Source organism: Anas acuta, chromosome 7 (assembly GCF_963932015.1).
Source record: "Anas acuta chromosome 7, bAnaAcu1.1, whole genome shotgun sequence".
Classification (NCBI taxonomy): domain Eukaryota; kingdom Metazoa; phylum Chordata; class Aves; order Anseriformes; family Anatidae; genus Anas; species Anas acuta.
The window spans coordinates 31,132,675-31,157,474 of record NC_088985.1 but is presented as its reverse complement, the minus strand read 5'-3'; the positions used below and the strand labels follow the sequence as shown (position 1 = coordinate 31,157,474).

General features: G+C 37.9%; 1 protein-coding gene and 1 long non-coding RNA gene across 2 annotated transcripts in view; both read left to right on the top strand.

The window, feature by feature from the left end:
* The first annotated feature begins 1,100 nt into the window (after nucleotides 1-1,100).
* Nucleotides 1,101-4,752, top strand: LOC137859582 (uncharacterized). Its single transcript, XR_011098399.1, has 3 exons — nucleotides 1,101-1,217; nucleotides 3,648-3,695; nucleotides 3,890-4,752. It is a non-coding gene; the product is annotated as an uncharacterized lncRNA (long non-coding RNA).
* Nucleotides 4,753-16,747: 11,995 nt separating this feature from the next.
* HSPA12A (heat shock protein family A (Hsp70) member 12A) overlaps nucleotides 16,748-24,800 on the top strand; it is an 86,752-nt gene continuing 78,699 nt past the window's right edge. The window contains exons 1-2 of the mRNA XM_068688823.1: nucleotides 16,748-16,780; nucleotides 20,181-20,268. Of these exons, the coding sequence (XP_068544924.1) occupies nucleotides 16,763-16,780; nucleotides 20,181-20,268 (106 nt within the window). The 5' untranslated portion in view covers nucleotides 16,748-16,762. The remainder of the gene's footprint in view (nucleotides 16,781-20,180; nucleotides 20,269-24,800) is intronic.

The window sequence follows — 24,800 nt, the reverse complement described above, 5'->3', positions numbered from 1 at the left end:
TAGACCTTTGCTCATTGTATGTTCACTTCTCTGGGTTGGGCGATAATGAAGAAAAATCCCTACTGAATCATTTTCTTTCCCTTTCACATCCTTCAGAAATAGCACGGTACCTCTCTAGAGAGTTAAACCCTCTTTTTTTTTTTTTTTTCTTTTTTTTTTTCTTCCTCAGCCTTTTCCTCTGAAGAAGTTTTTAAACTGACACTAGCCGTGCCTTAAAGAGGGGAAAGAGAATAAATATCTGGTGAGGTTTTGCTGGCTGAGAGGACTCAGACCTGCATTGCTCCCGTCGGCTTGCCCCGCAGTATTTAAGTTTTAATTACGTATTAATTCTGTAAGAGCATACTTCTTGAGGCAATGGTGCCTGTGTGATGCTTTGTGGGCAGCTTCTACTAGACAATATGATGTGATTTGGCAGAGGTATCTACTGCTAAATTTCAGTTGCCTTTAACTCACTTTCCCACCTTCCGCCTTTCAAAATGTGTTGTGGAGAAACAGCATTGTTTGTTGCTGTATTGGTATTGATTAATAGTCTGGGAAAAGAAGCTTGTCAATTTTTCCTTGCTACTTTCAGGAAAACAAAGAATCAAAGGAGATTAATACTCACTTTTTAAAATTACCATGCACTCTTTTATTTATTTATTTATTTATTTATTTTCTTTGTTACCAATTTAAAATGCTAGTAAGGATTCCCCTCCAGATTTACCATTTAAAATGGTAACACAATCAAGTGAACGTTGCATGAATTATCTGCAGAGTCGTGTAATTTCCATTAACAGTAATAGGAACTGCAAGTACGCAGAAATAGGATGACTTATCCTATGATCCTACCTATTATGAAGTATTTAACTGATTAAGGTTAGGGTACTGCAAGCCACTTCATACCATCGGTGAACTCTCTGCAACCCCATTATCTTCATTAGGCTTGTGTGGGTGTAATTAATTGGTGTTTAGTTAACAGTTGTGTTGAATGAAAAGAATTTAGTTCTATTTCTCTTAGTTTTATTGGCCCCATAGTGCTAACAGGCTAAAGTGTAATTAAAAATTCACTAATCAAAGTATATATAGCGAGCTCCAAGGAACCCACCCAGTGAGCAAACGCATGTGACTGGTGTGGATCTGTCCTTTGAGAAACGAACAGGTGCAAATGATGCCCTGGGGTAGTTCTTTTTAATTTTTGAACAATAAAGATAACTCATATCAGCACGTACATTTAAAACGTACCAAACCACCGATGTTGTAAGCTTGCTGTCGTCACTTTTCTAGGGGTGGCCAGTAACACCATGTTCTGTTTTATATGTTTATACTTGTGTAGTATTGTGGGTGGATGGAGAAATCAGTTTTGTGTTTCTTTCCAGATAAACTTTTTTTTTTTTTTTAAACTCCTTTTGCCTTTGCTCTAACTCCTTTGCCAGGAAATCAATTATGATCAGCTTCTCCTCATTTATGATACGGTACTCTTTGCATTACTTTTTTCCCAAGTTGCTTTATATCTCACTTGACTCTTTATGTGTGTTGCCAATCAACGTGCTATTGGGCACTATAAAACCAAGTATACTATGGCGTGCTTACGTGTTGCATAAAGGATCTGATTTTTGCCATTCTGAAATGTTGCTTTAAAGACATAAAAGTGCCCCTTAAATCAATTAAGATCATGGTCTCACTGCCATCTGTGTTCTTGTAGGATTTCACAGAAAAGTAACGTGTGCTCATTCCACTGACAGGGTCTTCTTTGAAGTCAAGTCTGAGTACATAAAAACTGCATGACGTTTTCAATAAAATCAGGATTGCCTTTTTAGTTTGGCAATACAAATACTCTTACACACATATATTACTCTTTTTTGAGGCATTTTAGTTTTTTGAAAAGGCTTTTAAAATTCTTTTTACACACAAAAATACTTCTGTAGTGTTTTTTCTTTTTTAATTCTCAATATTTTATGTAGGATAAACATCAGTAACAAAGTTCAATATGGTTTTACATGCGAGACTAAAACAAAGCTTTGGTCCTAGGATGTATAACATTTAGATTGGGCTTTATGTCTAGATAAAAAATGTACAAGAACTTGGGTAACGTATATAATGAATATTTGGAATTTTCTGGTGACTATTAGGTCATGTTTTTTTCTCTAGTGTTGTTAATTTCCAGAATACTCATATAAGTGTTCATTTGCCTTGAGTAATCATTCTCCGCTCCAATGGTTACTTCAAGTTGAGTGGATTTTAATACTAATTTATTTCTAAAGTTTGAGGATTCTTCCTGTGGGTCTGTTTGGCTCATGCTGAGCGAGAGTGAGCCCAGCCTTCGCAAAGGAGGCCGCAGAGCTAAAACATGAGAGCTGATAGGCTTTGATTTATCATTCCAACTTAAGGGTAATTTAGAATGTTAAGTACTTAAGGCCCAGTCTTTCAGCTGATTTTTGAGTTTACAAAAGATTGTCCTCAAATTTCTGTCATGTAGCTGTTTTTTCTATTTTTTTTTTTCCTGTAATGCACCAGTTGTGGAGGAATACTAGGATAGTTTTAGTCTAGGATATCAGGAGTTTATTACGTGATTTCTTTGCGCATGCATTTTGAAGTATCTTTTATGAGCTTCAAAACATTATTGAAGCCTACCTAGTCGCAGGACCTTGACATGATGGATTATAAGGATCTTTGTCAGGATCGTTTCAACAGGATGCTCTGAAATGTTAATACACTTATAAATATATATAGACTTAGAATGTTACCAGGCTTTGTGACATTCATATTAAATATTTTCTATGACACAAAAATAAGAATGTATTCTCATGCATCAGTTACAATACAATTTTAAAGATCATGTGGCAAGGTGGCCATAATGCATTTGCAATTATACAAACCAGCAAGCAAATTCAGAGATGAGCATGAGGTAGAAAAGCAGGAAGATGTACTTAAGTTTTTTAGTTCTGGTGTTGGGTTATTGATTCTAGGGAAAAACTTTAATGTAAATCATCTCTTTTTTTATGGTCAGAATGGTTTCCTTGGATGTGCTGGTTTGAACCTGCGGTGGTATAATGGAAATCAGAAAAAGCAACATATTAGAAGGATATTGCTCTTTTTTAGTTTTCTGGCCCCAGTTTGTTGAAATGAGATGCCTTGATGGGAAAAGGTTATTTGATACCCTTTAAAGGTTCTGAGCACTAAAACATATTTATTTATTTATTTATTTAAAATCTTTCAATTTCCAAAGAGCATTTCAATTTTTTTATTTTTTTATTTTTTAAATCTGAATTTATTTTAGTTTCACACTTTGGACTTTGGGTCTTCCTCTTGCCTGTTATATTGGATTAGAAATTCCCTAAATTTGGAAGTTTGGTCAACCATTTGAGGACCATTACTTGCAGTTCGAAGTACAGAAACTGTGGGGATGGTTGGAAGCAACCTGTATTTTATCTGCTACTGACTATCTGTTACTGATAAAGGCTTACACGACTAAGAAGTGAAGCTGGAGTGGTGCAGATGATCCATTGATATGTGGGATACGTAAAAAGTAAAGTTTGAAATCAGAGTTATTTGGATGTATGTAACAGTTGAACTGAATGTTGTGATGGGTGAGAAATAGCATTAATTGAGTTCTCAAGTCATGTAACTTGCTCACAGATTTTAAGAGAAACCTTTCTGTTTCTTTCTAGGAAAAGCGAAGCTGGTGGCAGAGGGATTTAAGCAGTTCAAATAAAAAGGTAATTTTTGCATTACTGTTCGGAATTGGGGCTTTCCTATGTCTTGTGACTTTTTTCTTAAACACATTTTTTGGGACAATCTGAGTATAGAAGAAACGGAAGAATGGCATTTTTTTTCCCCATGGTATATCTCCTGATTTTTACAACCTTAATCGCTTGGGGCATGTCTTGAACTTTTAACCTTCTTTCCCCAGCACTGATGCTGTGAATAATGGACTCTCCTGCTTGACACATAACTAGATTGCAGTTCAAAGTGGATGTCACAAACACTATTGCACCATCTGGAGCAAAAGCTTGACTATCATTTTGGGATAAGCCCATAAGATTACATGAATTTATAACTGACTTTATTATTGCCATTGCACTAGTTTCAGTATCTGTAATGCAGTTTTTTTTTTTTTTTTGGTAGCAAACTTGCTGATATTTTTGCACAAAACCCCCAGATTTTCAGATCTCAGATGAAATCTGATTTTTTTTTTCCTATAAACAAGATTTAAATAGTCCCCTTGAGGCTAGAGAAATACTGTGTGAATTGAGGTACTAAAATTCTCTATTTCCCTCTATTTCCATGATTTCCATTGTTACCTTTAATAGTTTTTTTCATTTCAAAACTTGTTTAGTAAAAAGTGTGAGAGAAATATTGCTCCTACACATTAAATAAATAAATAAACTTAGATGTAAACTGAAAAGCTGTTGAGAATATGCCTTCAGAAGAATATGCAATATTCACAGTTCCTTGTAAGATATTCAACCATATGTTTGAATGACATCCTGCTGATACAGTGAAATATACCTTCTTTTGAAGAACAACAGATCTACTGAATTGCATTACTATTTGAGAGTGTATTCATCCACAAAATACTGTTTTTGCAAATTTAGTGTATTGCTAGAATTATATTAAAACCTAGTTGTTTGGCATGTCTGAAAGCACAGATTTTGAGTGAGCTTGAACAAGTCTGACTTTCCTCAAAAGTCAACAAGACTTGTAAATCCACAGCGTTTCTTACAGAATAGCTTGAAGTTAGGTAGAGCTATGAACATGAGGTCAGTCTGGTGGTTTTGAAGTGTTTTGCAAAAGATTGGAGAAATAGTTTGGCACGGTGCATTTGCACAGGGGAGATTAGTTCAGATTTCAAATATCAGTATTTTCTAAAATTAAGCAGTGGCTGATATGGACATAGAGATAGTGGCTGTTTCTAATAGAAAACCTTCATTTTCTCCTTCAGGAGTTGATAGCCAGGTTTCAAGAATCATACATGGAGAAATGTGGAGGTGCTTTACTTCTGAATGTGACTTCCTTTTGTAAAATATTTTTGATTCAGATTTTGATTCAATATTTCAGATTCCCTAGAGCAGAAAGGAACGTCTCTTTAACAATCTTTCACAAAACTTCATCTTTCCTTCTTGAAGCTTTACTGTGACGTAAATTGCAAAAATCACAACTGCTTAGGTTGGAAGGGCCTCCTGAGACCGCTTATTTCTACCACCCTGCTCAAGCAGGGTCAGCCCAGGACTGTGTCCAGTCGAGTTTTATATATATCAAAGCGGGGAGATTACACAGGCTCTCTGAGCATCTGTGCTGGTGTTTGACCACCCTCACAGCAAAAAGCATTTTCTTGTGTTCAGACTGAATGTCCCATTTTTTAATTTGTGCCAAATGCCTCTTGTTTTGTCAGCGAGTGCTGAGGAGGTTGGTTTTCTCCTCTTCATTACATCCCATCAGCTGTTTATACAGATTGATAAATAAGGAGAGAGCCTTCTCTTCTTCAAGCTGAAAAGTTCAGCTTCTACTAATAAGAGGGGTGCTCCAGTCCTTTAATCATTTTTGTGCCCTGTGCTGAACACACTCCGGTAAGTTCTTGCATCAGTTGCACTAATGGAAATGGCGTTGCAGTTCATTGACATGGAGTATTTAATTATGCTAGTGTAAGAAGGTTTATGGTTTGATAGAGTGTAACTGGAACACTGCTTAGGAATAGAGTTCATTGTCAGGCTCTAGATTTCTATCAGGATTTGTATTATAATTTGTATGATTTGTATTTGATAATTTGTATTAAAAATCATGTGTGTAACCCCCAGAAAATATTACAGACTCATTCATTTTATCTTCAACTGTGATACAGACTTCTGTTTTCTAGTCTCCATTTCTTACAAAAAGTTACAGAAAGCAACATGATGGTAGGAACTGATAGAATTATTTGATAGAAAACCCTCTAGAACTGGAGGAAGATATTGCATCTGCAGCTGTGTGTTTTGTGAAATGTATCAAGAGCAATGAAAAGGACAGTATGTAAAACCCATCAGGCTTCAGCCAGAAAGCAATCAGTATACATAATGTGTCCAAACACCCGTCATAGAAATCACCACTTTCCACAGCAAAGAAAGAGGGTGTATTTGTTGTTAACTGGTGATGTCTCTTGAGCAGGCCGAGAGCAAAACATGCACAACTATTTGTCAGTGTCGTGTAATAAACGCTTCTGGTTTCTGACTTTGCCAGTTAATTGGTACTCAGTTACTTGCTCCATTCATGGGGAGGGAAATAGTCCAACACACACAATCTCTGGCAACGCAGGCTGTGTTTCAATGCAGTGAAATTATTTTGAGAAGTGCCTGATGCTAGTATTCTATTTTAAAGTTAAATGAAATCCTAGCAGTTGGGTTATTACAAGCTTAAATCCACAAAGGACTATCAGATCATTTACTCTTGACCTCCTGTGTATACCAAGCACTGTGTTGTTTTTTGCATGTGATCTATAAGATTAAAGGGTTTTAGGTTTTAATTTGAGAATAATTGCTGCCTGCTTGCAGCATAATATCTTAATAAAGAGCATAGCTCTTAATTAACAATTTTGTATGTTTTAATTCTCCTGCATTCTGTGAGCATTGACTGTAACAGGCAAGGAAATGAGCACAGGAACATCTTAAATTCCCCGGCTACTTGTCAGAAGATAGTAGAGCTTTTCTTTTGTGTTTCCTACTTACACACAGTCATTTTTCAGGACTGCCATGAAGTGTTTGTGAAGCTACTGCACCAGCCTGCCCCGTGATGGGAGTTCATTCAAAGGCCATGTTGTTTCAGGACAAGCATGAGTAGCAATTACCACTTCCAGCTTTCTCTAGAAGTGTGAGTTTTTGTCAAGGGCTCCAGAGTCAGTCTGCTAGCCTAAGCTTCAGACACAAAGGAAAATCAGTTATTCTCAATTTCCTGTGTCACAGTTCTTGATGTTGAAGTTTTAGATAGAAATTCTACTCTCTTTGGCAACTTGTGGGACTGTATATTTGGAAAAAAAAAAAAAAAAAGAAAAAAGAAAAACAAAAAGAAGCTGTTGCAATTACTGAGTTTCCAAAAACACTTGCAAAAAGAACAGGAAGAAACTGTATTTCAGACATCTGTTCAATCCGTTTTGCTATAAAGCATTACATCAGCCAACAAAGTAATTCTGAAAATTCTGAATAAGTTACATAGCAGACTTTACAAATTAGTTAGTTAGTTAGTTAGTTAAATTGGATACCTGCACTATAATTCACTCAGCTCATCAGCTGAGTTGTAGATAACAAAACCCAACCATAATGTTAGTTCCAATATAGTAGTTCTGTTTTTGAAATGCTTAATGTATAAACCTCCCATGCATCTTATTCTCTGCTTCATGTAATTAAACTAGTGTGAGTCTCGTTCAATTACATTGCAAGATTAGAGCCTGGCTCTTTTCAGGTGTCTTCAGTCACGTAATTTGTGAGCTTGTAATCTTGGGATACTGCATAAAACAACCAACATGTAGCTGTCTATCTTAGAGTTGCTCACCAAAGAATAAAGAATATGCCTGACTAATTTGAAGGGGATTAAATTCATGGCACTATTAAATAACTGCATCCACTTTTTCATGCCACTCTGAGCTTTCCTTAAGTGAATAGAGAGTGTATAGAGACAATATTTTAAAAATACAAAGAAATTGTGTTAGTTTGTTTTTTAAGAAATGGAATAGGAAATGGGGAAAAGGCAAGAGGCAATTAAGTAATATCATCTCCCAAAGGTAAAATTAATGACATGTAAATCCAAACTAAATGAGAAAATACATCCTTATGTGAATTGTGTGTGTGTTTGTTGTTTAGCTTCCTTAAAAAGTCGTGGAAATATAAATTATGCAGAAAGTGGTGCTCGTAAAGCACCATCATCCAGGAGAGCTGGCCACAGTAAACTTGCTATATATACACACAGATACATCCATATATAGGAGCTGCTTCTTTTTGCCTCCTTGTTCTTGAACTTCACTAAGAGCTTTCAATTGCTCTGACATTTTCAGCCAAAGAAGTAATAGTTGTTGCCAAGCAGTATTCTACAGGCAATTATCTTATCTGATCGTTGGAGCAATCCCCACTAGAAAGGAACCAATACGATCAAGTTAAATCATTACAGAAAGGCAAGAGAAACAGAGGGAGGAACAAACCGAGAAAAAGGGGCTCATCTCATTAACGGGTGCCTGTGCTGCAGGGTTCAGAACAGCAGACAATGAATTTAGCATGTAAGACAAAGCTGTGGAGTTGCCTCCTGTAGCTGTTGACAGGTCTGAATCCTCTCTTCCAGAGCCTATTGTGGCTACAGTGTGAGGCACCTGCAGAAAATGTGCCAAAACTAGGCAGGGAGCACGAGCTTTTCAATAAGCTGTCATCTCTCTCTCCCTTCAGCCACCCCTCTGGTTCCCAGCGGGAGAAGAGAAGCCGTACTGGAGAACTAGACTGGAAAACAGCCACGTGATGGGAAAAGGGGTCAGATACAGACACCTTACTGTTACCAACTTTCTGTGCCTTGCACAATTCAGGTTTTTTGACACTTCCTAAAGAGCATTTATTGCCTGTGCCTAATATTGCTTTTAAGCTAATGACCTCTGAACAACTGCATCGTGGGGATAGGCAAGGCACCATCTGATTATTGTCAACAAATACATTTTTAATGTTTATGCCTGCCTATTTCTGCTCTAGAAAGAAAGATACAGATTTTGTTTTCATTAATAGAGTGGTAAGCAATGATTTGAATACTGCCAAAGTTGCCACTCTTGCTCTTACAGGTGAGTCAAGAGATCACACCAGGCTTCCTACAGGGATTTCAAGACTTGGTCTTGTGCTTTAAAAATTTATATTTAGAAGCCCATGTTGGTTTAATGTTTCTAGAGTGGCCTTGAAGCCTACACATACTTGTTTAAAGAGAGAATGATTGCACTTGTTTGTTTATGTACAGACACAGCAAGAATTTATATGGAATAATCTGTAGATCCTAAAGCATTTACAAAGGAGGGTTTTTTATCCATTCTGGAAATGGACAGTCCTTGTGCGTGTGAGCATATTCATGTATATATCTTCTGCCTGTGTGCATTGGTTGCATCTCCATCACTATTGTGCAGATGTGGGGTACACATGTACTGGTATATCTTTATTCTGGCATTTGAATACAAGCATTGCTATGGCTCTGTCACAGTAGGGGAGATCTGTGGGGGATCTGATGTACTCCGAGGTATGATCTCCTGGTTATCCCTATCAGGTGATATGTAGGAGTGTAGTGCTTCTCTTTTTGTGTCAGGTCAGGGTTGAGGCTGGTTTATTTAGCAAACAGAACATACAGGAGAAAGGTGCGTAGCCACGTTTTTTCTTGGTATGGCATTGACATGGTTTGGAACGCTCAGGGACCAGAACCTCAGGGTGTGCCAACATATGAGAAAAGGACAAGGCTGTTATTTCACTTTCTAATACATGAAACTGTGAAAGAAGGTAACCTTCCAATGGCTGCAAAGAAAGTCTGATGAGTTGGGGTTTGAACCAAAATCTTCATCCCAAGTACTTTATTAGGAAGATCTGTTCTTTTTTGATCTGTTTTAGAAGGTTCAAGTAATAGTGCTTACCACTACAACTGTTTCTGGTAACGTATGGCTATTACAGGTTGAGGGAACAAATTCCAAAACTAGAGGTAATATAGTCTTTATCTGTCCCAGGCAATCAGCCCTAGTGCCTCCAGTGGAGGTAGGAGGAGTCTAATGGTTTAAAGGAAATAAAGGATTGTGGCATATTCATGGAACATACACATGAAATATTTGAGGACTGGACATCCTTCCAAGTCCTGTCTATTTCTTTCTTCAAAAGTGTGTTTATGATTATTTCATTTCCTTGTGCCCCTTACCTCTAAAAAACTGTGCCAGAATTTTGGTCAAGAAATGACATGTTATGGCAGCTCTTCCATTAAAGAACCTGCAGAAAAAAATAAATACTAATAAACTCTCCCAAAGCTGCATATTCATCTGTATGAATAAATAATTTTCCATATACAGGTTGCTGCCAGTGGTGGCTCAATTAAGGTAGGTCATTAATATGCCTGAGTGGTATTTTTGATAATGTTTTATCAAAGATAAAATGCAGTACTTTAAAGAAATAATAGGGAAACAAGAGGACGGTATATTCCTAGGCATTCATCCTTTTATCTTGCTGTAGCTTTTGATAGCTCCAGCAAAGTGTTGCAAATTTACTGGATTAGGTGCCCATATTCTTAGATGTAGCAGAAAAGGACAAATCTACAAGGAATATGCTTAAAACAATCAGATGAATATGTGATTGTGCATCTCTTTATCCCGGTATGGGTTACGCATCCTTTCCCTTTCAGATGTCCCTTTAGGCACGTTGCAGGTAAGGTCGCATTTAGTTGTTTGTTCACTCCCCAACACACTCCCCAAAAGGCAAGAGTTTGGGCCTGATTGTTTAAGACCTTCCCTGTGCTTTGAACATGTCTAGTTCCCTTGGAAAAACATTCTCTGCATCCCCATCCCCCTTTAGAGAAAACAAGTGAACTATTCATGCAAAAAAGTGTGTGTGTGGTTGGGAGAGTGGGGGGGCGTGCAATGCCACCGACAAACCCTATTGAAATGCATTGGCTGTTCATTTACATTCACACTTTTTTTAATAAAAATGTTAACTAATGATGTTAAATGCTTTGCCAAAGGTCCTGGCGGGTCAGTTGCCGAAGTGCCATTTCTGCCTAATTAGGGCTCTTGTGGCAGCCCAGGGGCCTCCTGATGCAGTGGGTGACAAGCCGGGAGCTGACAGCTTCAATCGGCTCCAACAGGAAGGTTGGGCTGGTCATGTTTTCTAACTCAGCCAGGTGTTAGCTGAATGTAGGGGGGGTCTTGGCCAGACCTGGGCATTCGTTTGATCTTCCCTTCTTTCACTTGCTCTATTTTGAGCTCTTCCCTTTGCCTGTCCCGTCTTGTGTCAAGGTCAAGAATGAGCTTGACTAAATCAGCAATTTCATTTATCTCTGAGCGATCATTAGCAGCCCTTCTCCCTCCCCTCCCCGCATAAACCTTAGGCACTGGTGCAGAAACAGCACTGGTTCCATAAACCGGGCACTGAGCAGTCCAAATGTAGGAAGACATAAGGAGGAATAAAAGCAGATCCTTCCACAAATAAAATCCTTTCTACTTTTCTGTTGCAAACCTCATTATTATTAACACGTATTAACATTTTCCATCAAAACATCCTAATAAACCTAAAAAATGTGAAATGTTTCTACAATCAGAAAAAAAGCCTAGAACATATTTTAAATCCTGTTTTGTCCCTGCTGTATTAACAGCAGTGTTTTGTTAAAAACAATAACAAAACACAGAATATAAAGGTTTTCCTTTGACCTCACCTGTTTCTTAGTAGCACCCTGACCATCTTCACATGGGGCCACACGCTTTTGATACTTGGCCAGTCCTAGGTGTCTTGACATCTGACAACTGTAAAATCAGATCATCAGCATATTGGGGAATTGGCTTTTTTAATGGGTATCTTCACTTGGTAATCAATAGTACTTAGACTTCAGCTGAGTTATGCTAGTTTATGTTAACTGAGAAAATAGCCCTTTATTTTGAAAGCATAAACACATCGCTGACCATGGTATAAATAAGTGAGGATTTTAAAATGCTTTACCAAGTAATAGCACATAGTGTTTATATATATATATTATATATAGAGAGAGGATGAATCTAATGTTGTGTTGAGGTTCCGTTTTTCAGATCTTATTAGTAGATTTCAGACTTTTTCAGACTTCACAGTTTAAGCAGATGAATTGAGCTAGTCCCTACTTCTATAAAAGTCACTACGTGCAGGAATTTCTATGGAATGAAACCACTGCTGAGGAAAAAGGTAGCACTTGGATGGTAACAGCCAACTGGTTAATAACACTCATTGATATTAAAGACAGGAAACAATCACAGAATTCATATCACTTGATGGCTGTAGTCGTAATGTAATGATAGTTTTGAAGACTATAACAGGAAACAATTGCATCCTTTCTTGTTAACAATATATATATATATTTTTTTTCCTTTTCCCTTATCTCTGATCCAAAAGTCAAAGACAACTCACAGAAATTCAGCTCTGGAGAAAACAAATACCTTTCTGTTGTATTTAGCAAAATTGTAGCTATGAAACAGTATAAAATTGGACCTGACAGATGACAAGCAGTTATGCTTTATGAGAGCATGAACAATTAAGTATTTTATTAAATATTTGTTGTCAGTGGGGACAACTACTGTAGTAGTGCAACATTTCACGTCAGGAGTCTTAAAAGTTTTCTTATGTAGTTTATTAAGTTGGTATCCGTACCCCTCAGAATAAATTAGTATTGAAATACAGAGGTAATGTTGGGACATGCGTTTTTTTCAGGAGAAAATATAACTGGAAAATATAATGAGTTGCATTAGTCAAAATCTTGTCTGATCTTCTTTCTGGATCTGCACTGTACAATGAAATGCATTTCATTATATTAGCATAAGAAGAACTTGGCACACAGGACAGTTGTTGGCTAGGTAGCCAGTCCCCTGGGTAATTTCCAGAGAGAATGTTTCTTTTTTCTTTTGATATGATTTTTCATTGATAACTGGAGTCAAAGAACATGAAGCAAAATGTTTGCTGTTTCTGTATTAATAATTCCAAATATTCTAAAAGAATTTTAGACATTTAATTGTTTAGTATTTTTGGAAGGTTGGTAACAATGACAGTAAATAAGTTTGTATTGCCAGATAGTTCCAATGGGAGCATTATGATTATGCAAATGTGCACTGGAAATACCCAAAATACCAATTTTCTGCATTCTGTTCTCTGTTTTCCTATATAGTTTGTGTTGATGTCTTCTGCCTTATAATATACAGATCCTCAGGAGGTTTCAGAAGCACATGTATGTCTAAAAGAGTAGAGAATTGTTTTCTGTTGCACTATGAAAAAAAATATTTTCTGTTTGTGTGATAACATACAAACTGAAAAGGTACACATCAAATTAAATTTTTAACATCTTAAAGTGCAGTTCCTGTAAAGGTAAAGCTGTTATGAGAAGTTGTTCAAATGAAGAAAACAGTAAGAAAATGGAGAACACCATGAAGGTAATGGTATTTTTTTGAAGTTATTGAAATCTGTCTTTGTCTCTCTGATTTATTGTATCTACATATTGCAGCACAGCAAATAGCCTAAAATGCATGTCTCTTTCATGAATCTTATGATGGATATGTGGGGAAGACAAGCCTTCCCTACAAATACATTTCTTCTACTCTTTACTGTTCTGGGAATGTGCCCAGAAATTCCTGCTGTCGTAGCCTACTCCAGACTACACAGGGTTGTATTAAACTGCAGCATCCATCAATCCAAGCGTAGTGCCTTGTAGTTGATCTTCATAACATACACAAAGTGAACTGAACAAAGGACAGAGAACCAGGTTTCGCTCTGAATTTCCTCTCTATTTGTGAGATTCAGAAATGTATCTTCACTGGTTTGCTCCTTAAGCTGAAACAGCACACCAAAGCTGAATATTGATGTTGCAAAAGTTCAGTTCTTTCCTTTCTTTGTGATTAACTGGTTCACGTGTATTGTTCTGAAAAGTGCTTTCATTATTTCTTATTGTTTTAAGATTTCCAGTGTGTTTTTGCACAGATGAAGAATAATGCTGTTCACCAAAATGCTTTGTACATGAATCTGTCAAAAAGTTTTTTTATTTACTCAGTCTGACCAAGAAGAAGAAGAAAAGCCCAGCACAAATAGGAAAATTCTGCTGTTCTGCAGAAATCTTTGCTGCTCAGAGCAATTGCTCTTGCTTCTGCAAGAAGATCTCAATATTGCTCAGAACTGGTACTTATTTTTGACTGTGGCTATCTGTTAGGAATAGTCATGACCTTGGAGATACAGTGTGTGTTGGCAATCCTTCCTGCTCTCACCGACTTGCACATTAGGGGAAGGTAGTGCCCGTCACCTTCTTAATAAAGTCGTCTTAATTCATTTGCAGTTTAGGGCAGGAACAAACTGCGAGTCCTGATCAATGACCCATGAATCCAGTGAAGATTCACCCAGTGACCTGCAGTTAGCAATGAGTCAAGGCTTTAATGAATCTATATTTTTCCACTCTTCTTGTGTTTTCAATCTTTCATTTCTTTCTTCATATCAGATGAGTAGAATCCATCTGTTAAAGCTAAGTACAGTGGCATGAGGTCTGAAAAGGTCAGGAGCAGAACAGATTTCTTTCCTCCAGATGGAAGCTTTAAAACAACAGGGAATAATTACATATAAGTGCAAGAATGCTCAGGTAACTGATCGGATTTTATCTGCCTGATCCTTGCATGATGCGAATAGAAGATCGACCTGTCCCTGAACTCTTCCGGCAGCTTCACGGAATGACTTAAACGAGATCAGCTAAAATGATTATACTAGATGGGTTTTAATGATTAGTCAAACCAATTCATCAGCTTGTTTCTCATTGGTACTTTCATTCCATCATGACACACAGGCTGGCTTTACAGACCGGCTGCATCTTGTTGCCAAAGCAATTTGAAATTTTGGACGTACATCTTTTGAGTTTATTTGGGAAGGTGCTTCATGAAATTCTTGTGCATAGGATATACGTGTTGTGATGCATCGGCAGTGGACATTCATTAAGTTTCTGTAATTCTTGACTTCTTAAGAGTGAGTTTTTGGCAAAGTTAGGTCATTCCTGTCCCAAAAAGTTTCTAAATCTGTTTCTGTTCATGTACAGTTCAGTTTTTGGACCAGCTCCTGAGTCCCATTTTACACAATAACAGTACAAAGTCTATAAAAGCTGTAACAGCTGTATGCCTGAAGAGTTAAGGCTTGAGCTTATTCGTAACCATATATTTAAAAGATACAGCTATATCTTAATTTAATGATTGAGGATATTAGTATTATTTTCTTTCCAGGATGCATGGTTTTGTATTCCACTGCTTCATAAAAACTGTATAACTATTTTTCTGGCCATTGGCACTCCTTTATAAATAAAATTTATGACCTTAAAATCACTTTAATTCCTATTTGTACAATATGGCATGGCTTGTGAATTTGACCAGTAGATTAAAAAATGAGAATGCTAACATTGGAACAGGCTGAAGCCTTCCAAACTCACAAAGATATCTGTTGTATTAAAGATAGAGTTAAATAGGGGAGAATCTGTAATAAAATCAGTGTAAAATATTCCCATCCTGATCTTAAGTATCTGGAAAGATGTGAATGAAAAACCCAGAATGCTTCATCGAAACTTTAGGGGGTCTGTTGAGGAAAGAGGATATTCCAGCCGAACATAATAGAACAAATTCCAGAATGATTAGAGACTGTGTCGTCTAATTAATTAGCTTTTGTGGTAGTTAATTAAGTGGTCAAGAGTAGTATATGAGGCAATAAAGTCTTCTTTTAGTATTTAGCAGAACCAAAGTCTCTTTATAGGGAGCTGACAGTGATGTCATTCTGTTACACTGCGAAATGTGCAGAAACACATTTGTTAACATGTTTGATGTTTGGTAATGTTTTTAAACAGGAGAACAACAGTAAAGCTCATGAAAGAAAATCTTGTAATTAGTATTTGGGCCAAATTAATACGTACAGACCTGTGTTCTCAATTGGTCTCACAGATAACCAAGCTCGGGATTTAAAATTCTACTTCCTATCAATAAAATGAATTGGATTCACTCCAAGGTAGAAGACCTTTGTGTCAGAGAGAACAAGGATGGAATTTCCTGCTATTTTCAGTAGAGTTTATGTTATGTATCACAGAAAGGTTGAGGCTGCAAGAGACTTCTGGAGTTCTTGTAGCCCAACCCCGATGCTCAAGCAGGGTCACCTGGAGCATGTTGCACATAATCCCTTCCAGGTGGGTATTGAATATCTGCAGAGAAGGAGACTCCACAACCTCTCATGGCAACCTGTTCCAGTGCAAACTGTATAAAAATACTTAGAAATAAATAAAAAAGTAAAAGGAGGGGGTGGAGTGGGATGGGGCAGGTTTATCTCTAGGGTTGCTTCTTACGTTTATGAATCTGAACCTGAATTTATTTATGAATCTGATTTTTTTTAAAGTGATTCCCTGTTGCTTCGAACTGTGAAGTCAGTAAGAATTGTGAACATAAACCAACATATTAGCTCCAGGACTTTTGCAAGATTGCTTGGGATGTCCCTGTAAATTCCTTGGCATAAATTTATTGCCTGTAATCAGTAAGCTAAAAACAATGTTTATTATGGGTAGCATTTTGGATGTCACTGTTGACTATTTACTGTTGATTAGCTGTCTCTCAGTTTCTGTTTTTATGGGATGACAGCCTGATGACTGCATAACTTCCTTTGAGTGCTGTCTTACTTGACAGCAGGAAAAGGTACAGTGGTAAACAGCCATGGCATCTGAGTTTAGTCTCTGAATAACTGGAAAAGGGGGAGGTTCTGATGTAGGTATGCTCAGCCCTTACTCTTCCTGAGGACAGCCAGGTCAGACACCTAAGGCCCCCTAATGTCTCCAGAAGGGTCTGTTGCATGCAGAGGAGATTTCATACAGGTTCACACTGAATGCTGGTGCAATGTGCAGCCATCACATTGCTAGCACCCAGGTGTGAGGAGGCTGAGCACACATACTTTGCCAGCCCACATACAGTGCTATAATGCTAGCTTGCCTAATAGGGTTGCACATCAGGTGGCACACTGCAGGGACAGAAGGCAGAGATCTACAGGGAATAAAACCAGGAAGAAATGAAGGAAGGAGTGAATCAGGTGTCCGTCACCCTACAATGACTTGTATTGAGTGGGTAAGTGCTAATAGGTGATACCAATCCCGAACCTTTTCCATATAAACACTTTCCCAGATGTCTGTGGTTTTTCCATTTCTCTATCCAATACAGCAACTACACAATGTTCCCTGTTCACTTACCTTTTTATTGAGATCTTCTCTAGCTTGTGGTAATACATTTCTTTTCTTTCTTCTTCTTCTATTATTCACCGTTAAAGACTTGTACTATATCTCCAAACCTTTCTGATAGATTCCATAGAGAAGAAAATGATTCAGGGGAAAAATCTTTGAATGCATTTTTTGAAAAATATTAGGACTAAAGCTACCTTAAAACTCCCTGCAGGTTTAATGAGAGTGCCTGTTAAATTTTCTGGGTATAGAAGAATAATTTGCTAAACAAAATCCCTGCTATTGTACCTTGGTTGCCTATCTTTTTTTTTTTTTTTTTTTCTCCCCTTTTTTTTTTCTTTTAAACTTCAGAATAAATGAAAAAATTGATCTGTGTGGTCACTGAAACATTAAATTGTCTTATCTGTCACTTGTTCAACATCGGCTTCTTAAAAGGGAAAACAACAATCACAATCAGCAGTTTCTCAGTGCCTAGAAGAAAATAGAAGCTATAAATGGACAGATGAATTATGTGCTTCCAGTGGTTTTCAAGGGAAGCATTTACTGAGGGAGAAAATTGTTTTAATCTTATAACAACTAAGGAGTGTGGAGTTTGTAAAAACATGGAACACCTACACATAAACTTAATTTTTGTTGCATAGGAACATATACAAAGTAGCTTTCAACAAAAATGGCTGGGGAAACAAGCTCTTTCATTGTTTGCTATGTTATTTTATATCTTTAACAAATCTCTGTGAAGCACTCAGGGAAACCTGAACACAGTGGGTCAGTTGAGTGTTCAGCCTTAACAGCGCTGAAGAAAAAAATGGCAGTGAATCTTCTTTTAAAATGGAAATAAACATAAATTTGGGTCGTGTGGTGTGAATCTTTTCTTTCCGTATTTTGAGAGAGCGGAGGGAAAGAATGGGAGGAAGCTAGAATCAAACCCAAACAAAGAGCAGCCTCTGCCTTCTTGGTTTTCAGTTTTCTGTCCTGCGTATATAGATTTTGCTAAGGATCAACTGAAGCAAAATACAGATTTGTAAACCTGCCACTAGGAGGCATTTACATCCTCTTGCTTTGGTTAATTAATCCTGGCTATTGGAGCGCCCTCTCCCTCCAATTTTTTTCCCTCTTGCCAAGCTGTTTTGCATTCAACGAAAATTGAAACCAAGTAAATTCTGGGGAGGGAAAAAAATAGAAAGCTTTCACAGATCAGATTTGTCATTCTTGCTTGGGGAAAATTAGTAAATAAAGTCATGGACATCCAAAATAATATAAACTATCAATTACAAAGGCAGAAGTATAACCTCTGAATCCTGGGTTATGATGGGACAGTAATAAGACTCATAATCTGTTCCTTAAAATTAAATTATTTTTGACTGTAAATCTAGAAGCCAGGTAAGGCTAAGTAAAGTTATCCTTTTTAACATCATTGTCATGTACTGCTAAGGGTAACCATGGGATTTTACTATGGTTGCTCTCTGTGCTGGAGTGAGAGAACTGCTTAATTTACCAGAAATACAGAGAAGAGAGAAGATTGTTGAGGGCTGAGAAGTGAGGATGTGCTTTTGTTTGGTGTTCCAATGTGTGTGAACGGGGGGCAGAAGGGTAACTGTTCTATACAAAACGCTGATTTTTGCTTGAGATGGTTTATCCGCCAAATAAATCCAAAAAGTTTCCTTTTTAAGTAGAAGTGTGTGGACACATTGCTCTGATGTCAACTGGAAAGGTTGTTCCCATTTCTACTTCCACTGATGTTAAAGTAGATGTGTAAGATCCACCACTGAGAGCTGTGAGCTAAAGCTAAGAAATGAGAAGTAAACTGGGGGGACTGATGTTAGAAAGGCGGTTTTGTTCTGGAGATCTCATTAAGGCTTCCTAACCCTCCTTGCACACAAGGGTACAACTTTACCTACAGCCAAGATGCCAAACTTGTTCCTACTGTTCTTACCTTTTTTTTTTTTTTTTTTTTTTTGGCAAAGCCATGCTGTGAGATGTGGGTGCACCCAAGACTCCCCTAGTACTCTGAAGACTGAGTACAGTTCTTTAAGGGTTAGTGAAATAACAGTAGCAAAAACTGTTTATAGCCGATGGTAGCATGTGTGAAGGTATTTGCGTTGTTCCAAATGTACTGAATAGGATATTAGGGGCAGAATGTGGCAAATAAAATCAAGGAGGTAACGGGAGCAGGAAGGCTCAACTTCTCTAGTGGAAACAGATAATTAGGGATTCAGCTCTGGTGGGGAATTCTGACAGCTGTTTTTACTTATGGGCTCATTTGACCACAGGCAAAACCAATGGGTGAACAGTATCTGCAGGGGTTACCTTTTTATTTCACCAGAAATAGCAGTCAACAACAGTTTGCTGAAACTGCTGTATCTAGAGGAGAAAAATGCATGCAGAAAGAAGATGCATGTTCTGTTCTGCAGCGGTGTGACCAATCACTGCTACAGAAGCTTCAGCATGGGGCTAATTCATGGCTTGTCTAAATTCTTGTACAGTTTTCTGAGATGTGGTGGGGGATATTGATACCTACCTGTCTTTGATATATATATGTTGAAAGCTCAAAGCATTTGACTTCTAATTTTCTTATATTTTCTACAACACATTGCCAGTGCTGAATACGTTATCTAATGGAGACGTACATCTTGTTTAAAGGGTATTAGCATGAATTAGTACTTCAGGTTTTAAACAGAACATCTGCTTGGGTCTTATCCACTGTCACATACAAAATGACATTTTCAGTTTAATTTTATTTGATTACTTGGACTAGATGGACCGTATGTTTTTCCTCATGTTTTTGTGTTTGCATCTTTGTGCATTTTCTTTATTTCAATACATCTAAAGATTTTCCAGCCTAGCTGTTGCTTAGGGATCAGCACATAAAGCAATAGGTGATCTTAAGGTCCCTTCCTACCCAAGCCATTCTATGATTCTCTGAAATGTAAGTGCACATTACCAATAGTCGAGCAGTGCAATAGGAATGACTATCTGACATTTGTGATCAGAAATCCTCCTTATATATAAAGGACTGTGGTTTTCATTTGTAGTGAAAGATAAACTCGTTAATGCCTTAATGAACAGGTGTCTGTGTTCCAATGGCTATGATCCTGTAAACAAATTTTGCTTGTCAATGGAGATTCTGCCAAAGGGAGTTCTTCTTTTAAATAAACAATAAGACACTCATTATTGTAAATGTACATCTTATCCATTTTTTTTTCCTCAGCCTTGTTCTGCTGGACTTTTTGTCTATATTTGTGAGGAAAAAAATTAAAAGGTGCTAATTTATTATACTTTTGTTTATCTAGAGTTATTGTATGGGAATCCCATGGAAGATCACATGCACTGGTGGAAGCCTGCTGCATCCATGGCCATATGGAGGCACTCTGCATAGAGGTATTTCTCAGTTCCTGGTCTTCCTTTCTACAGGCGATGAAAAATCAGACCAGATACAGAAATGTTAGGAATAACCAAACTTGTTGTTAACGTGCCTGTTGATGAAAAGCAGTGGGAAGGATAATGATGATGAGAATGGAAGGGAATTAAACATATGGAACAATCTAGCAAACTAGAGTTTGTAAATAACTGCAGCCTTGAGGCTTTTAATATGCCAGTCACCAGCCTTCTCCACTGAGAGTGGCTGAAATGTTTACGGTGCTTTTTTTGGGTGGATGACATTTAAAACCTCAGTCACCTTTTCATTTTAAGTGACTGCATACAAACATGTATTTATGAAATGTAATTTTTGATTGCCACAAAGAGAGACTCAGAAGTAGGTATAAATCATTTCAGAAGTGTTACCTTCACTGTAAGTACTTATTGCCTTTAGATCCTGTAAATTGAGGAAAGAAAAATCAGAATTCATGTACTTGTTTCTGTGGTTTTAAGAGATGACCAATAATAGCATATAGGAGAACGGAAAAGGTAAGGTCAACAAAATCTTTCTTTAGGAAATATTGACCAGATCTCCAACTTCTCATCCTATTACTTTTTCTTGCAAAAATCTCATGACAAAGTTAAACTTGTAATACAGATCTCCTAAGTCAGCACTCTTAGACACGTTGGATTTCATGTGCTGGGGCACACATTTCTGTGCAAGGTTAGGTGATGAGCATATGTCCAGCCATTAAAAAGCTCAGTCCTGCAGCACTTAGCCTTAAGAGGGGAGCACGCCTTCTAGCAGGGCTCTTGTCAGCACTGGGTCCTGCTAAACAGCACATTCCCCAGCTGCAGTGCCAGCACCATGACCTTTCTTTTGCTCCTTGACCCACACATCAGATGCAGCTGGTCAGATAATCACAGATCAGACTGACCACCTGCATCTGATGTGTGGGATCCAAAAGTGGGAGAGAGCCATGGTAGTGCCATATAAAAATGTGCAATGCCGGCAGTGACAGAGTGTGATACAAAAGAATGAGTCAGTGCATGAGACTTGACAGGTCTGCTTTATAGCACAGCTGGGGATTCACCAGATCCCACAGCACAGGGAGTGGGAAGGGAAGTGCTTTGTGTGCTGCCAATGCCCCCTCTTTGCAGAACAATCCTTAGAAGTCTGTTTCTGCCTGCATAACTTACCAGCCTACCTAATGAGATTTGCAGTGCAAATGCCACAGCTAAATTTGTCTTACAGATAGCAGGGAAAGCACTTTAGTCTAAGAAAACATGATTTTTTGCCTCTTCCCCGTTTGTTTCATAGAGAGCTCTTGTTAAGCATTCAGTTTTTGAGTCAATGTTATCAAAGCTACATGTTTTGACAGGTTCTCTCCTGTGTGTGTGTATATGGAAAGGTTCTTCATGTACCTCCTAAGTTGAGAGATATAATTTGAACAGAGAAAATTATGGTTCATAAAGTGCTCTTGTTAGGTGACATGACTATGCTTAGTCCACTGCAGGACAGCCTACACAGAGAAATGCATATTTCCATACAAATTACAGTATACTGCAGCCAAGAGATCAATTAGAATGTCTGCGACCAAGAACTCTCAAGTGTCTCCATTCAGTCTGCCATTCAAACGAGACGAGAAATGCGTTCAATTGGTGTAAAGAATTTGAACTCTTTCAGGGAATGTGTGGAGACTGCCGGAAAGTGGCATTCCCTGCGGGGTGGGACTTGCAGATTCTGTGAGATCCAGCAGGGAATTTTAAGGGTTCTGTAACCTAACATTTTGTCTCCCGTTGAGAGAACAATTGCAGAACCTGCTGAATATTGTGGAAAAAATGATAATTTTTCATTGGTCAGATATAACCGACTATGCTGGCTCTACTATGTGCTTTATCAGTCACCTCAATTGTCTTAAATCCGTGGTATAATTCATTTGAAAGGGACTCAGAGGACCTCACAAGCTATGTTGCAGATACAGTACCAGTATTTCTAGTGGTGAAATGCGGGTCATCTGGAATGAAATGTCATAGGAATGAAACATCGTAACTAACAATGCACAGTAACATTTCAAAGATTAAGACGGGAAGTTCATTTAGAAATAAACCAAACAAATGTGCAAGTGTATATTTTAAGGGAGATGAGTATGATATTGTCTGCTCATTTGATAACTGCCTTGAGACATTCAGTTGACCAAAAATTCTCAAAAATTGTGCTTAACAATTCATAAAACCTACCTTTCATCAAGATGATCTAAGATCCTTCCCTTTGACTAGAGCTGTAAAGTTCAATTCTTACTCAAGTCAATGAAAAGCTCCCCTTGACTTCAGTAAAACAGAAGCAGAAGGCAGTATAAGATATGAAACTTATCCCAGTTTGGGGATATTCTTACCAAATGAGGAAGTCATTGAAATGTATTAGAATTTAAGTATTAAAAATACCTCTAATAGTTATTTCTGTATAATGCAATAATTTGCTATATTATTAATGGTTATGTAGTTTATACTTTAAATCATACAACATTCATATACATTACAATTTTCTTAAAATACACCTTTCCTGTAGTATTTTTTATTTTCATCACAGAATGATTTGAAATATTTTTGCTGCGTTTTCAACAAGCATGCTTCCCTCAGCGGCTAGTGCAGCTCTTTTTTTTTTTTTCATGGCTAGTTTTTGCCATTTAAATTATTGTTTCACTGTAGGAAATAAGTTAAACTAACCAGTTTATTGAAATAAAAGATACTGATTAAATGAACTTTTATTCACATGTAATTTTTCTTTCATTCCTGATTTATTAAGGGTTTTCCCAGACCCAGGATTGGTAAAGTTAGTCATGAACTTCTGAGAAGGTGCAAGCATTTTCTCTAGGACTCCAAATTTCCCGATAAGCTTTTAAAGTTGTTTGCTGAGCCAAAAGTTTCATAATATTTTAGGCTGTATCTTCTTGCTGCTTTTGATACCTCTTTACAAAAGGGCTGTTTTTCATGATGATATGACTGTAGGGTGTCCAGTTTCGTCCAGCCTTCTTCATAAGGGATATCGGAGCTGTCCTCTGGTAGAAACTGGCTCAGATGCAATACTCTGCATGGGTTTGCAGCATGGTAGGCCTCAAAATCTCAGAAGCAAGTTGTGTTTAGCAGCTCAGTTGACTCGGGTGAAAATCTTCGCCTCTCCCTCTGGGCCTTTTAGGCTACAGAAAGTTCCCCCAGCCTTTGGAGAGCTGTGGGATGACTTTCTTGGCCAGGTCAGGGGAAGGTGATGGGCAGCCAAGTGTGGCAGGCCCGTGGACAGGCCTCGGACCAGGCTGCAGGCAGGCTGAAGGTCTCAGGGAGCACAGGGACCTCGATGGGTTATAGCGAGCACCCAGCCTTTCCCAGGAGCTGGTGGGTGCATGGTGCCTTGGCTTAGTTTACTTGGCTTCCTTTATGCATGTGGTACATGCACTGCTGATCTTAGTGTCATACAGTCCTATTTTGCCACCCCTTCCCCACAGATAACTGGCTCCAGCTCCAGGACGCCGGTCATTATACAAAGCAACAGGACGCCCTCGTCTGGATTGCTGTGTCCAGCTGCAAGGCTTTGTGCAGAAAGAGACACAGAAAGCAGCAAGCCAAGGGAGGTGGGGAGGATGAGGGACTTTGAAAGGCTTCCTTATAACCTGTGTTTTATGGAAAATATTAGGAAGTGTGTAATACAGAACATGTTGAATAACCTGTGGGATGTTCGAATGTATCTGTCCTCCCTGTATGATAGCTAACGGCTGCACTGTAAAATTGAAAGGAAACTGCATATATAGAAGTCATGAATTTTACACGTTTATATACATTTGTGTGTATATATATGTACCAGAAGGAAAACAGATTTGATTTCTGATGAACGTTAGATCAGAAATAGATATATTGCTGCATTCCAAGACATAATGTAACTACATTAATGATTGGGTCAGGAAGACCTTTCTCCATGCATGTGCAATAACAAATACCTAGTGTGAGCTTTGAGCTCTGTCTTCTACAAGCAAATTGCTTCTTATTTGAAAGTAGAAAACTGAGTATTATTTAGATGCTGCTGCAATCCTCATGAATAAACAGCCTTTTAAATCAAACTACTGCTTCTGACTGTGCAGTTACAGCCATGAGGCTGTACCCGTGACAGCCTCCCATGTCAGAGTCAAATTCTTAAAGACGACCATCCTCGATAAAATGCTACATATGGCTCTTGACATTCCTGGCCAAAACTGAATTCCCAGCACTGTGAAGCAAGATGGATTTATTTTATTATGTTTAGCTGTTAAAAAAAAATAAAATAAAATCTTCAGGGAAGGACAAGAAATAGAGTGATTTTTGCTAACTGTTTATCATTGGATTAGCCAGAAACTTTTGAGTATTTCAAAAGCATGAGTATTTCAAAGGGAGGAAGTGGCAGTAGTGGAATACAAAGATTGAGGTGTGGTCTCACTGTTCTGTATGTTGGTAGATCAATCAGCAGATGGACTCTGAAGTGTTTGCTTTGCAGTCCTTTCCCCTAAATTTAATATTCTTCGTGACTA